Source organism: Bufo bufo, chromosome 7 (assembly GCF_905171765.1).
Source record: "Bufo bufo chromosome 7, aBufBuf1.1, whole genome shotgun sequence".
NCBI lineage: Eukaryota > Metazoa > Chordata > Amphibia > Anura > Bufonidae > Bufo > Bufo bufo.
The window spans coordinates 29,119,939-29,135,825 of NC_053395.1; the positions used below are offsets into that span (position 1 = coordinate 29,119,939).

A 15,887-nucleotide genomic window follows, 5' to 3' on the forward strand; every position below is an offset into this window, starting at 1 on the left:
TATGTGAAAAACAAAAATTATTTTTTACATTTTCCTGGGTAATAAAAAAAAAAAAATACTGTAATACAAAATATCATAAAAATAAAGCCTCATGTATCACTGAAACAAGACGAGAAAATAATTTAAATATCTGAATGAAAAAAAGTTAAACTGGCGAAGGGTAAATAGCCCGGTCTTGAATTGATTCATTCTGCACCACAATTAGCAATGAAATGTTTATATATTGTGGATCTCTACGTGCGTTTTTCGGTTGGTTCCTCGTGCACATACTGACTGTGATAAGGCAGGTGTGACATTCTGATGTTGGCATGTGTTATACAACACCATTTTATCGTTTCCTGGCTCAAATTACATAGGAGCTGACACTACTGGAGCATAATGGACATCATAAAGACGAATTGTACCCTGAAGAATATATTTGGCTTCCACGTGTTTCCAGTCCCGTCCCTCAGTTACTCTTCCTGTCAATGTATTCAAAAAATAACTACTTAGTGTTATGATTCCTCTTGTCAATAGGCTGTGTCCATACACTGACATTTTAATACTTGTTGGGTGATTTTTGTGTCACTTTTCTGTGATCGGGACAGCAAACTGGCTTTATGTTAATCAGCCCTAAAAGGGGGGCTTAAAAAAATGCAGTGACTTTACTTTAAAATGGTGGCAACTATGAAATTCTATAAAGTTACTTGAGTTATTGCAGGTGATCACTTATAGCAGGGATGCCCAACCTGTGGCCCTCCAGCTGCTGCAAAACTACAACTCCCAGCATGCTCAGACAGCCTACAGCAGGGCATGGTGGGAGTTGTGGTTTTACAACAGCTGGAGGGCCGCAGGTTGACTTATAGCACAGACTTTAGTTACAGGTCTCAACCTGATCCAGGAGTTAAAGGGTTTTCTAGTTATGGAAATCCATACATCCAAATAATGTATTAAGGATTTCTGCGTTAATAAATGGGTGGTGGTCCTCAATTCAGGACCATCATCTATTATCCAAAGCAGAATGCGTCATGTTAACCTACTGTTTTGAATGAGAACGGTGCCATTCTTAATTTCTCCTGCGGGGGTGCTGTTGGAAGCGGACACTTGCTGTTAGATAAATTTTACAGCTGAATGCAGTGGGATATTTGTGTCAGAGGCCTGACAAGAAACGGTCTAAGGCAAACAAGTCTTTTAGGCACAAGGAGTAATTTATTATTGGTAGTATGCAACTTTTTGGCGTAATTTTGTCTCAGATTTGGTCGCAAAGGGGTTTTGCAGCCGAATTTGCAACTTTTCCGAGGTGGCGGATAAAGAGGCGTGGCGTGGGCTGGGAAGACGGCGGGCCAGCCGGAACGTCTTATTCATCATCTTTCATGCCAATTTAGGCTACATGCACACGACCGTGCCGTTTTTTGCGGTCCGCAAACCGCGGATCCGCAAAAAACGGAAGCCGCCCGTGTGCCTTCCGCAATTTGCCATTAATATAACTGCCTATTCTTGTCCGTTTTGCGGAAAAGAATAGGACATGTTATATTTTTTTTGCGGGGCCGCGGAACGGAGTGCTGTCCGCATCTTTTGCGGCCCCAAACAACGGGCGTGTGCATGAGGCCTTATGGAGTTGAAAATGGTCTTAAACTATGCCAGCAAGGGAGCTGGCATAGTTGAAATCATGCCGCATGGCTGGCTGCACCACATGCCAAAGTTATGTCCCTGCGCCTCTACATAACTTTGGCGCATATGGCACCAGTGCAGGGGGATTAAGAAATCGCCGGTCTTAATAAATGACCCCCAAAGTGGTTTTCATTAGACCGTATGCACTGATCACACCTAAGGGCAGCTGTACTGAGAATGGGCATTGGCAACACAGCTATAACAGAAGACAGGCACCATGCGGGAGAAGATGGATAGTAGTTTGTCAAGAGGTATCAGTAGAGCTTGCCGAGCCGGTAACAGTGGAAAGGTCGGTCACAAGGTAAAATAATAGGGTAGATGAGCTTGGCTGGGACGAGCAATATGGTGTTGGGCATGCACCATACAAAGCAAATATGACAGTATATGTGTAATTGTGCACGATATATGTTTTAACTATACAGGTGCCTTTCAACTGTATATGGTCTTTTGCAGGGCACAAGATATTATGTTCAAGTGTCTGCATATAATATGAAAGGCTGGGGACCTCCGCAGACATCTCTTCCAGATTTTGCCATCCCATCTAGTAAGTATAAAGTATACCCACATCTCTTCAGACACAATGGGGCAGATTTACGAATAGCGTCGCACTTTGCACTGTGTAAGAACTAATCACAGTCTTAAAGGGTTTTTCTGGGATTTTCCTACTGATAGGCCTGACTCCCAACACCCCCGCAGATCAGCTGTTTCGAGAAAGCCGTGGCCTCCTCGCAGTTTACCAAGCACAGCGATGTCCATTTAAAAAGTGGCGCTTTGAATGGGGCCGAGCTGCTCCTAGGCCACGTGACCGATGAACATGATGTCACTGGTCTAGGAAGACTCTTTATACAGCTGATTGGGGGTGCCAGGAGTTGGATCCCTGCCGATTTTCATATTGATGAGGATAGGCCATCATTTCTGAACTGTGATATTTTTGCCACCAACTGAGGTAGCATAGGGAAACAGATTACTAATACGGTCCAACATAAAACAGAGTAAACGTAGACGGGCAGCACCAGATTTATGACAGGGCTGACAAACCTGGTGCATCTTTAGACTGTCAAGTCTAATTGTACGCCACCTATTATTTGGTGTAGTTTTACTCCAAAATTGCGCCCAAATTTTGGCGCACGGAGGCACATTTAAGCTATGCCTCTTCCTGTAAAGCTATGCCTCCTAGTCAGACGTAAGAAGGTGAGAAAATTGTGTAAAATGGTTGATAAATGTGGTGCAAAGCATTTACATCAGTTTTTTTGAGCCAAAATGCCATATTTTCAAAAGTGAATCTGTCACATGTAAAAAAAAAAAATCATGACAGAACACTGTACCTTTATATTATTTTAGGGCATAAATTATACAGATAGACTGCAAGCAGATATATACAGTAATAGCTCTATATTTGTACTTTCGTCATGGAACAAAGTAGATTAATATATGTATCTATGTCTATAGTCTATGTATCTATATATTTTTGGCTGATTTTGGCCGCTGTCGGACAGGATACCAGATACACAGTCCTCGTGCCTGGGCTGAAAATTCCCTAAAATCCCTAAGATGGTGAAAGGGGGATAGAGGCAGCCTGCTCCCTCAGAACCTGGAGGGGGCAGGCGTCTCTCTAACAGCCTAGACAGCCAACCACAAGAAAACAAAAAACAACTTTTCTTTTCTGAGCAGGAACAGCAAATCCTTCCTTCCTTCCTTCCTTTCACAGAGCAAGACAGAAGCTATAACCCGCACAGGACACTGGGAGTGGGTGTAATTTAAACTCAAACCAACGACCCCGCCCAGTGCACCTGAAGGGAGGCGGATATAGCTCAACTCCACAACAAAACAAAAGGCTACACACGTGCTGCTAACCTGGCAGACCTCCGCACATAGCCTGAGCAGGGCATGACACTGGCTTTCTCTGACATGCCTGCTTGTGAAGCTGCAGGTTCAGAGCTCAGTTAGTGTTCCCTATGTAGCATGCTCTCTCCCCCTTCCTTGCCTCAATGGTGTAGCCTTTGAGTATGTGTCTCCTCTGTCCTCCCTCTCTCACAGCTCAGATGTCGCCTGTATGTGAATAATAGTGATCTAAACTGACCAAAGATGCCTCTGTAGGCTAGAAGCATGGACTTCTACCTTACTGCAGGATCAGACTACACATAAGATTTTGTAGTCTGTAACCATGGAGAGACAGAGCATGGCAAAGGAGCTGTATACACAAAATGGTTTAACTTAATAAAGATCAGCTGCAAAATGATTTCATTTTTTATTTCACTTCTATTGAAGCAAAGGTAAAAAAAAAGTGGTTGCAAAGGGGACATGCGCTTTGTTCAAGAGAACATACATATACTTCACTGCCTGGCATGACAACTGGGGAAGATGACTCTGCCTATGAATGCATAATTATTTTCTCATCACTGTCCCCTAGACTGGCACGAGTATGATGGTCGACCGCCAAGAAGAAGAGGCCAGGCAGAAGCCCTAGATCTTCTGCTCAGCCAGGTGAAGACAGGTCACCAGCACTGTGTATGCCATGGTAAGATGTCAGTGCCAACTGAAACGGTATAGACAGATCAGTACCATGCAGGTCTCCCCATGGCTGTGTGTGAGAGATCTCTCTGTACTGCTCTATAGGATACTGACCAGTGCCTGACTTCTTGGGAGCCTATATATTACGACGCTGTCTATAACACAGTCTTCCATGCATTTTACCATAGTAGAATTAGAAGGCTAACCTTGTATATGTCATTGTCATGTCATTTCTGTTCCAGAGCCGTTCAAGAACCAGCCGCAGAGCAGGAAGCATTCCGTTTCTAAGAGCTTGAAGCATCTGTTTCACCCAAGTAGCAAGTTTCTAAAAGGCCTCAGGAGGTAATGTACAAGAAAATGGGCCCAGCTAGGTTCATATGTCAGCCTAAAAGCCGCACATGTTGGTGAAGAGAAGAGTTGGGCATATTGATTTCAGCATGCCTGATCCCTTTGTTGTCAGGCAGATAAGCCGCTGCCAAACGAGACCATCAGTGCTTTATTTCTCTCTCCCCATTCTCAACAGATGCATGCTCAACCGACGCATACATGCATGTGTATGGGTGGACTGGGAGAGCTAGCTGCTATGTGTAAGGCCGGCTTAACGACGACCAGTCACCTCTCCTGCCATGTCTGTTTTAATAATTATTTGCATTCCCCATGTAATAGTTATGAAGCATCTTTTCATATAACTGTATGTTGTGCCATTCCTCTGTTATTTTTTGTAAAAATGTATGAATGAATTGCCAACATTTTGCAATAAAGTCCACCTCTCTGTAAAACTTGCAGTATATCCATCACAGAACAGAAATAACTAATAACCCATTACTTTCCAAAAGTTACACATAGCTATTAGATGTTTGTTGAGAAGCCTTAAAGGGGCATTCCAGTTATAATGATTTTTAAGAAAGTGACCGCAGCCTGCCTCCGGAAACAGAAGATTCAGACCTACCTGATCCCTGACACTCCAGTCCTCCATGCTGCCTCTGTTGTCTCCATCTTCTGGTGCCCGCATCCGATGGTGCATGGACATGGCCACATGAAACCTGGCTTCAGTGATGTGGCCACAAACAGCACGTCACTGTTGAAGCCAGTTATTGGCTGCAGCGGAGCACATGACCGTGACCATGATCTGTGGGTGCCATGGCCTCTTCCTAGGCCATGTGGGGTCACGTTCATTGGTCACATGGCCTAGGCACAGCTCAGTCTCATTAAAGTGAGTTGAACTGAGCTGCAATACCAAGCACAGCCACTATACATTGAACGGCGCTGTGCTTGGCAAGCTGTGAGGAGGCCACAGTGGTCACTTAAGCACCACAACATATTTCAATTGCTGAGAGGCGGTGGGCACTGGGTGCTGGACCCCCACTGATCACATACTGATGATGTATCCTGAGGATAGGCCATCAGTACTAAACACTTGGACAACCCCTTTAAAATGACCACTAGGCCCGGATGATTGTCTCCCAAAGTGTGACAGTAAAGCAAGAGATGGTTGCTATGGAGGTGGTGCCTGACATTATGAAAAGGCTGTGGCTCTTAGGCAGTGCTTCTCTAACAAGCTGAATGGACGCCATACTTAAAGGGTAGATTTATTTCAGATATTCTTTAATTTATCTCCAGGGGTCTTTATCTGGCGTCCATATTTTATAAGGATGACAATGTTCTGGTGACCAATGAAGACCAGATACCAGTGGTGGAGATCGATGACTCCTACTCATGTCTTCTCATGCAGGACTTCTTGTGGTTTACTAAGGTGAGATCCTTGGTCTACCGGGGTCATATAATGGTGAGGTCAGTGGGGCTGACATTAATTTGCATGTTCAGAAAGTGTGCATCAGAAGTCTATTGTAGTGTGGAGTTACTTGCACCAGAAGACAACCATGGCTTCTATAATAGACAACAGAATACAAGTTTTTTGAACATGTAATTTCAACTAAAGGCACTGCATCTTTCTTCTTTAGGTATCCTGCATGTGGGACGACATCTTGTGGCTCCGGCAATGTGTCACCGTGTCACAATCCTCCTGCTCTTGCATTCTGCAGACCCGCTTTAAAATGCTGCTAGCTGCATCACAGATGCAGGTACGAACGCTAATGACGGCCCCTCACCCTCCATGCTTATATTCATGTACAGGAGCCTAATTTCCATTTAGACGGCGAACTTCACGATCGCATGGAGTCACTGATGATTGCAGACAAATCCAGTGTTTCCCTATTAGGCTGAAAGCTGTAAATCTCTAAAAAGCTGACATGGCTGCAAGGTTTCTTACAGGGTTTTTCCCATAGGGTAGCAATGAAATACACACCTACACACAGCCTGGAGAAATTTGTGTTACTGCTAGGTATATCTTGACACCGAGCATTGCTTACACTGGATAGTATAAATAGCATAAGCTCTGTATGATTTTAAGTAACATTGCATTCATTCATTTAGAGCAAGCGGGGATCTTGAAAATTGTAAAAAAAATAAAGCATATTAGAAATAACTTTCTATTATACATCATTGCTAGAATAAACGGCAGAGAATGGGTTAAAATAATAAAACAAGTGATACTTACCGGATCTAACCCCTACAGCTCCAGTTCACCCCAAAGCTGCAGCAATGACATGCCTGTATACTGCAAATGACCACTGCAGCCAATGAATGGCCACAGCGGTGTACGGCATGGGACTGCTGAGACCAGTGATTGGCTGCAGTGGTCACGTACTGTATACAGGCAGCTGCAGCCATGTAAATAAACTAGACTGGGGGGGGGGGGGCAGCAGCGCTGGAACGAAGAGGGTTTGAACCACTACGTATAATTTGTTTTATTATTTTAAATCTTCCATTTTAATTCTGACAATCCCTTTAAATTCAGTTGCGATGAGAAAAATGTAATTTCCATGTGCCGAACTGACATGATGGCAATGCATCAGCTCACAGTCACAAGCTGGGCTCCTTTCTCCATGTCCTGCTGCATTTCTAAAATATCAAGTGCTGGCGTTACAATGTGCCATCGTGAACCTCTGCTTCGCTCAATGTTCTCCTCCATTGCCAGGGCCTATTAGGATTCCAGGACTTGGGACAAGTTTTCTTCGAGCCCATTAAGGATAAGCAGGGGAACATTCTGATTGTGACTCTGAAGGAGGTGAAGCTGAGCCAGCCGTTGGAGAACGTACGCTGGATGCCCGTCTTCAAACTGCAGACTCACAGGAAGTCTGTCTCCTCACCGGACGAGCCCAGCGCCCTGGATGCCCTGCTGATGACACTGCATGTGAGTTGACCTTCTCGGCTTACAGTAGTTGGAGGAAGGAAGTGATCGAGGTGCATGTTATCTCCAGGAATGTGTGATCAGCTCTTGTGTTCTGATCTGACCTGTCACTCCAAATGCAGAAGTGTATCTGTCCAAGAGATGAGTTCAGCTCTGGCTTAATTGGGGGCAAAAATCGATTTCTACAATAGATTAGGATGTGAACAGTGCTGTGCAATAAGAACAATTACATATTCTCCTCCTTTACTCCTGGTTATTGCTTCAATGCAGCTAATTAATGAAGCAACTCTGCAAACAGTTTAACGGAGTTATCTCTCTCATATGGCTAGGATATGCCACCAATGTCATACAGGAGCGGATCCCAACTCTGGGACCCGCACCTTTCTCCAGATCAGGCCCCCGCTCGGCGTGCTTTCAATTCATTTTTATGGGAGTTATGAAAATAGCTGAGTGAGCGCACTCTGCTGTTTTCGGAATTGCCATAAAAATTATTGGAGGGCACACCACTAAAGCGCGGCCACAGCTTCATTCACTGATGTGGGATATTTTGGTAGTGTTATAGAAATGAATGGAGGAATGCCCCGCATGGGTGGCTGCTCTCACTTTGGGGTTCCCGTTCTGGAGACAGATGGGACTTGCACCTAACTGACATTGGTGGCATATCCTTGCAATATGCCGTCAGTGTCTCAGATGAGACAACTCCTTTAATTTAAAAAAAATCTCCTACCGTCTTGTGTATACAGCTCCTATGCAGGCCTATGGCTGCTGACTACAAATTCAAGCTATGTAGTCTGATATCAATTGCACATTAGTAGGATAGATTGAAAACAAAGAGCAAAGATAAAACTGGGCATATATTTTGTGCCAAGTTTTGCCACCCAGGATAGAAGGGCCTGGTGTTTGCTTTCTCCTCCGTGGTCATTGCTAGCAGTGCAATTCTTCTGGAGATGGGTGTCCTGCATATGTACCCACCACCCAGTGACGAGGGCCCCAGCTAAAGCCCCCTCATTCCGAGGGCCCCATGAAAGCCACATATGCTGTCTCTATGGTATATGGTATATATGTCTTTGGATAGAGAGATTGCAGGACGAGACTAAACACAGGGTTCATTTCCAATCTGCACCACCCGCGGAGACACACAGGTTTACATAAGAGCTGCATACGCAAACACATTCTTTCATCAAAACTTTGCAATTTTGTTTTTATTTGAAATGCACTGTAGAAATAAAAAATATGTCTACTGTACATAGGGGAAAATGTGAGCAAAAATATTGTTGCAATGACCAGTATTCTTTTTTCATTGAAAAGGAAATAGATCAGGCTGATGTTACATGGGTTTGAGGCCATCTTTTGCATGTATGGAGGTCACTAGGATGTAGTGCTTAACAGATCTATGATTCATCTATTAACCAGGGTAGAGTGCAGCTGCAAAGAGCGTCTCACTGTGGAGGACCAGGCACATTTTATGAACAGCCTATTCAAATGGGATTGTATTGTGCACCTTTGGGGGATGAGGGGTCGGCGTATACCCCTTCCTGGGCAGACCTGTGAAGGAACACATACAGTTGCAAGAAAAAGTATGTGAACCCTTTGGAATGATATGGATTTCTGCACAAATTGGTCATAAAATGTGATCTGATCTTCATCTAAGTCAAAACAATAGACAATCACAGTCTGCTTAAAGGGGTTCTGCACTTTGTTTAAACTGATGATCTATCCTCTGGATAGATCATCAGCTTCTGATTGGCGGGGGTCCGACACCCGGGACCCCCGCCGATCAGCTGTTTGAGAAGGCAGCGGCGCTCCAGCAGTGCTACGGCCTTCTCACTGTTTACCGCTGGCCGAGTGACGTCGCGACTAGTATCAACTGGCCTGGGCGGGGCTAAGCTCCATTCAAGTGAACGGAGCTTAGCCGCGCCCAGGCCAGTGATACTAGTGAGAAGGCCGCGGCGCTGCTGGAGCGCCGCTGCCTTCTCAAACAGCTGATCGGCGGGGGTCCCGGGTGTTGGACCGCCGCCGATCAGAAGCTGATGATCTATCCAGAGGATAGATCATCAGTTTAAACAAAGTGCAGAACCCCTTTAAACTAATAACACACAAATAATTAAATGTTACCATGTTTTTATTGAACACACCATGTAAACATTCACAGTGCAGGTGGAAAAAGTATGTGAACCCCTAGACTAATGACATCTCCAAGAGCTAATTGGAGTGAAGTGTCAGCCAACTGGAGTCCAATCAATGTGATGAGATTGGAGGTGTTGGTTACAGCTGCCCTGCCCTATAAAAAACCACACCAGTTCTGGGTTTGCTTTTCACAAGAAGCATTGCCGGATGTGAATGATGCCTCGCACAAAAGAGCTCTCAGAAGACCTACGATTAAGAATTGTTGACTTGCATAAAGCTGGAAAGGGTTATAAAAGTATCTCCAAAAGCCTTGCTGTTCATCAGTCCACGGTAAGACAAATTGTCTATAAATGGAGAAAGTTCAGCACTGCTGCTACTCTCCCTAGGAGTGGCCGTCCTGTAAAGATGACTGCAAGAGCACAGCGCAGACTGCTCAATGAGGTGAAGAAGAATCCTAGAGTGTCAGCTAAAGACTTACAAAAGTCTCTGGCATATGCTAACATCCCTGTTAGCGAATCTACGATACGTAAAACACTAAACAAGAATGGATTGCATGGGAGGATACCACAGAGGAAGCCACTGCTGTCCAAAAAAAACCATTGCTGCACGTTTACAGTTTGCACAAGTACCTGGATGTTCCACAGCAGTACTGGGAAAATATTCTGTGGACAGATGAAACCAAAGTTGAGTTGTTTGGAAGAAACACACAAAACTATGCGTGGAGAAAAAGAGGCACAGAACACCAACATCAAAACCTCATCCCAACTGTGAAGTATGGTGGTGGGGGCATCATGGTTTGGGGCTGCTTTGCTGCGTCAATGCCTGGACGGATTGCTATCATCGAAGGAAAAATGAATTCTCAAGTTTATCAAGACATTTTGCAGGAAAACTTCTACCAGCTGAAGCTCAACAGAAGATGGTTGTTGCAACAGGACAACGACCCAAAGCATAGAAGTAAATCAGCAACAGAATGGCTTAAACAGAAGAAAATACGCCTTCTGGAGTGGCCCAGTCAGAGTCCTGACCTCAACCCGATTGAGATGCTGTGGCATGACCTCAAGAAAGACATCCCAAGAATATTGCTGAACTGAAACAGTTCTGTAAAGAGGAATGGTCAAGAATTACTCCTGACCGTTGTGCACGTCTGATCTGCAACTACAGGAAACGTTTGGTTGAAGTTATTGCTGCCAAAGGAGGTTCAACCAGTTATTAAATCTAAGGGTTCACATACTTTTTCCACCTGCACTGTGAATGTTTACATGGTGTGTTCAATAAAAACATGGTAACATTTAATTCTTTGTGTGTTATTAGTTTAAGCAGACTGTGATTGTCTATTGTTGTGACTTACATGAAGATCAGATCACATTTTATGACCAATTTGTGCAGAAATCCATATCATTCCACAGGGTTCACATACTTTTTCTTGCAACTTTACTTACCTGATTCCCAGAGCTGGCTCCAGGCTCCTTCACTCCCCAGTCTCGGCCGCTCCTCTGGGCCTGTTTGACGCCGCTGCAGCCAATCACTGCACAAGCCCCTTTAATCTCTGGGTGTCTCTGTAGTAGGGCACCTTGCTATCTACAGTCAGGAAATCCATCTAACAAAACAGAATTATCCAAACTGGATGCATCACTTGCCAACAAGTCATATTTGAGACATAAGCAGATTTTACAAAGTCTAAATGGTCTTCAAAAATAAGAAAATACTGTAAAGCAGCCATGTTCACATATAGACACCAAACACTGAGCTTCCTCTCTTTCGTTAAAGTTTTGGCATATTCACTAACTTCTTTGTAACTTCCAGGACAAACTGGCTTATCACAGAAGAAGTAGCCAGGCCCTGCCTCCTGGCCTGTATTTGGGCTACCTGAAGCTGTGCAGTGCGGTGGACCAGATCCGAGTGCTGGTGCCCGAAAGATTACCAAATATCCTTTGCCATGCGAAAATCAGAGCCAACGCAAACGTGTCCAGGTGCGTAGAGAGGAAATATAATTGTGTGTGGTGGCAGTGCTTGCTCTGGTTGATGGTTCTTATAGCTATGATATTACTGGGATCTATGAGATCCAGCCGATTCCGGCAATCTAGTCTAGATATTAAGGACTACTTCACTCCCAGCAGCCACTGGGTGGGCCCTTGGGTAACAGGGTCACAGTATGCCCCTTGTCTAACCCACATAAAGCTTGAGAAGCCTAGAGCACAATTACTCAGATTGCCATGGCTGCCCCCCAATATCTGAAGAGACCCCGAATCTGCCCAGGTTTTCCTGGTGCCGACCCGAGCTTGGAAGGAATAGCTGCCGGCTATCTCGTGTATGGCCAACCTAACTCTCACGATTCATTGGATGCCATCATCTTCTCAGTTGCATACGCTGCTCACTTGCCACGAGTATCTGCCCTTTTTTAGCTCCATGAACTTTGACGGGAACCTTGGAGTTTGTGTTTCTTAGAAGTGAATCTTAGAAATATTTGTGGTTCCAGTTTTGCGGCATTTACACAGAGCCCATGCTGCAGTGCCAACAATAAGAGATGTGTCCTAACATTTCAATACATTTCCAAATATTTAGCTTTATATTATTGGAGTTCTCGTCCTGCTTCCTGCATGCGGTGCACATATGTAAACATTTATTGGAGGAGTCATTGTAAACGCCTCTGGAGAAAATGATGGTCCACAGAACATTCTGGTCACTTAGCGGAAGGTGGTATCTTCTCCAAAATAGATAAAATACTTTAGCTCTTCCCGCTGATACACTGGAGCCTTGTTAATGTAACCAGAGACACTTCTTATTTTTGGTCATGCAAACAGACAAAGTGGTCATCAGCTATTCTGTACATTCATTTTGGTTTTCCAGCTAAATTAAAGGGGTTGTTCACCTTTGGGGGGGTTTGGGCAGACCACCCTCCTGGCCAGACCTGCAAAGGGAAACCTACTTACCTGCTCCCTCTCGTTGGGTCCCAGCTACCTCTGCATTGCTCAGGTCCCCCTCTGTCAACATCTTCTTTGACACCGCTGCTGCCAAAGACTGGCTGCAGTAGTGACTTGGCCCCTTTGCATCATGTGACCAATCGACATGAAGCAGCTTTTTAGTCCCATATGGACAAACCCATAAATTCTGCTTTAAGGGCTCATGCACACCAACATATTTTTTTTCCGTTTCTTTTTGTGGTCCGTATGTGGAGCCATTCATTGCATTCTGTATCCGTATGTCCGCAAGTCCGTTCCGCACAAAAATAGAACATGTCCTATGCTTGTCCGTTTTGCAGACAAGGACAGGCATTGTTACAATGGATCTGCACAAAAAACAGATGTTACACGGACGTCACACAGATCTCATCAATTTTTTGCGGACCCCAAAATACATACGGTCGTGGGCATGAGCCGCCTATTTCAGCAGGACGTGGATGAGATTTAATAAAATCTTATCCACTTTGCTAGTCCTGTAATACACTGTGCAAATCCACAGCGTATCTGTCCCGTGTGGGTATTCACATTGGCCCTTCGCAACAAGGCATGTAGAAATTTGGGGCTCACGTTTATTTTTTGCTGATACTAATGTCGTCTAAATCCGTCCACGTTCCTATGTGCCCCTATTTAGATCCGACAGCAATGTAATGAGAGCTCTCAGTTACAGGGAGTTATGAAAGCCGCGCATTGCTGTCTATCAATATTTACTTTAGCGCTGCGCTGGGTCTGAATCCTGGCGGCTCCTATACCAGACGATCGCGGACTGATGTGTGCTCCGGAGTCGGCCCTGATATCTGAAGATAGTTCAACTATTCTTAGTCCTTTATAAACAACATGACTGCTAAATCCACCGAGGGATAGAATACCAGCACACTTCCTATAGTGAGCCCCATTCTGGGCATTGAATGATCCGCACTGGCTCACCCGCCTGCTTCTATTTAAAGCTCCATATGATCGGAGCAGCTTAGGGCGGTCCTGGAAAGCTCAGGTTCTCGCTAGTGATGGCTTTCTCCAGGCTAGGATACATTTCATTGTGCATTCAGCTGTCTTCTGCAATTCCAGCAGTGATGGTAGATTTTCTGTAAGGACATACACTGCTCAAGGCATTGCATATATAGGGTTACCCTCGACACACCTTTCTCATTTCAGTGAAGAATTGTCCTCTTCATTTTCGGGCATGTAAGCATAGTTCCTACACTGAAATATAGATGTCCCTCTTCAATGAATGTCTACGCATAATTCTCAATTGGACTAAAATGTTGTACTGATATATCTTTATAGCAGTCTGTTTTCTGATACAGGGCTCCCAAGCTCCTGCACAGACATACTAAAATGATACAATTCTGACAGACTATGCTACACACTGGTTATACAGTGAATTCCATAATAAGACAGGATCTAGCAGCTCCCTCTAGTGGTGGCTTCAGATAACCCAAACAGCATCATGTATGTCAATCTAGAGTCGATTTGGTGCCCTGTATCAGAAAAATGGAGCTCTGAGCGCTATAAGGACATATAAAAAAAAATAATAATCAGCAGAAATTAATGCTAGACATAAATCAAGTTTGATGCAAGTGAAGTGTTCATATTCAGCCATTCCACTTGATATAAAGGGAGTATTAAGGATATTTACAGAAAGGAGTACGTCGGCCAATGCTCATGGACTACTCAAGGACTAGTTCTGAGGATGCTACTGCTGAATATGCCCCATTATTAGCATTACCCGCTGTGCACAGAGTCAGGTATGGTTGGTTCCCTGTGAGGAGACACGTCCAGGTCACAGTGAATAGAGGCCTGTGTCATCCCATAGAGAGTGAAGGAGCATGGTTTTAAATAGGAGAGTGGAAGTACAGGAAATGGTGTGAGTGTAAAAGGATCATTTGCTGGCTGAACAAACAGGCTCTAGTTAGGGCTTAACACGGATGAGCACAAGAACCTTTCTGCAAACATCTGCCATTACATAAATTGTGAAGGCACTAGGGCAGAAGTCAATCCTTAAAGACCTTCTCTCAGTAAAAAACACAATCAATATATCATATTAGAACACGTGGCATTTAATTTTGGGCTGACACTGGTTTTCAGTGCCTTATAGATATGTGTTTCCCATTCAAAGCTCCATTGTTGCAAGCAGCTTAAGGAAGGGCACCTATAACTGGGTGCTCTGGACTGGCATCCAGCTGAAAAGGACATTTGTGAGTACTGTGAGCTGTTCCTTTTCAGTTAGATGCTCTCAGCCAATCAGCATCACCAGAAATGTTACTGGCAATGATAGCTGGCAAAGCACCTGACAGGCAGCAGCTCACAATACTTCCAAATATTCTCTCTAGGTCATTGTGCAGACCCCAAACGCTGACTCTATGGCCATGCCTTCTTAGGGCTGATGCACACGACCGTGATCTGCCCAGGAAACATGGTCCGTGAGTAGGCCGCGGCTCCCCTGACTGCATCGTAGTAACCATATCATAGATCACTATGATACAGTCAGTTCAGGTCTGGGGAGCCGCAGCTGACACACGGGGCGTGTTATCCGGGAAGATCAAGGTGATGTGCATGAGCACTTAGGCGAGATAAATGGCCGCTGGAATTCAAGAAAATCACATAATGGAGGCAGTCCTCAATTAAAGATGGGGTGCATGCCGCAAAAAGTTTGGATTCCAAAAGAAGCAGCACTGCAAAGGGTTTCAAGCAACAACAACAAAAAATCTGTGACACTGGACTGGCCCACCAGAGAGGATCACTCTGAGGGCCACCTTCCATCTTTAAAAATAAATAAATAAAAAATGGGCACATCATGCATGATTATTTATCATCTATCATTGTCCATACAGGACATGTCCTCTGTAAGATCTAATAGGTTATATGGGAATAATCCCATAAAAAATAGACAGGTGATTGGCTCCAAAAAGTCATCTCCAAATGGCGTTGTCTCCTGATGGACGTTTTGGGTCCCTGCATTGTCTGGCACTGTCCAATCGGTGCTGTTTCAGATTGTGTAGGACACAGCCCTTTGACAAGAGAAATAGTAATGCCAGTTCTCAATTTTTTCATACATTTCTAGAAGGAATACCAGAGGAATGGCACAACGCAGAAAAATAGGGAATGATGCTCCAAAATGATTACATGGAGAATACATGTCAGGAGAGGTGACCCGTTCTCGTTAATGTATTTTCTTTTCTCCTCCTTACAAACCATTGGAGAAAAAAATAGGACAATGCACCCTATGAGTACCTGGCTGCCACAGCTTATTTTTGCATACACTGGACTCCCATTTGATGCAGGATATTTTGTTAGCATAGTTTTCCCAGAGAGACATAGTATCATTTGGCTTAAGAATTTTGCAAGATGTATAGACGAGCATCGCCCTAGACTGGGAATGGATGGGGACACCA

At 44.4% G+C, this 15,887-nt stretch overlaps 1 protein-coding gene across 2 annotated transcripts in view; it reads left to right on the forward strand.

The window, feature by feature from the left end:
* LOC121007391 (ankyrin repeat and fibronectin type-III domain-containing protein 1-like) overlaps positions 1–15,887 on the forward strand; it is a 143,429-nt gene that overhangs the window by 107,428 nt on the left and 20,114 nt on the right. For both annotated transcript variants that reach the window (XM_040439282.1, XM_040439283.1), the window contains exons 9-15: positions 2,104–2,194; positions 4,061–4,168; positions 4,404–4,503; positions 5,782–5,914; positions 6,123–6,242; positions 7,199–7,414; positions 11,342–11,508. In XM_040439282.1, the coding sequence (XP_040295216.1) occupies positions 2,104–2,194; positions 4,061–4,168; positions 4,404–4,503; positions 5,782–5,914; positions 6,123–6,242; positions 7,199–7,414; positions 11,342–11,508 (935 nt within the window). The remainder of the gene's footprint in view (positions 1–2,103; positions 2,195–4,060; positions 4,169–4,403; positions 4,504–5,781; positions 5,915–6,122; positions 6,243–7,198; positions 7,415–11,341; positions 11,509–15,887) is intronic.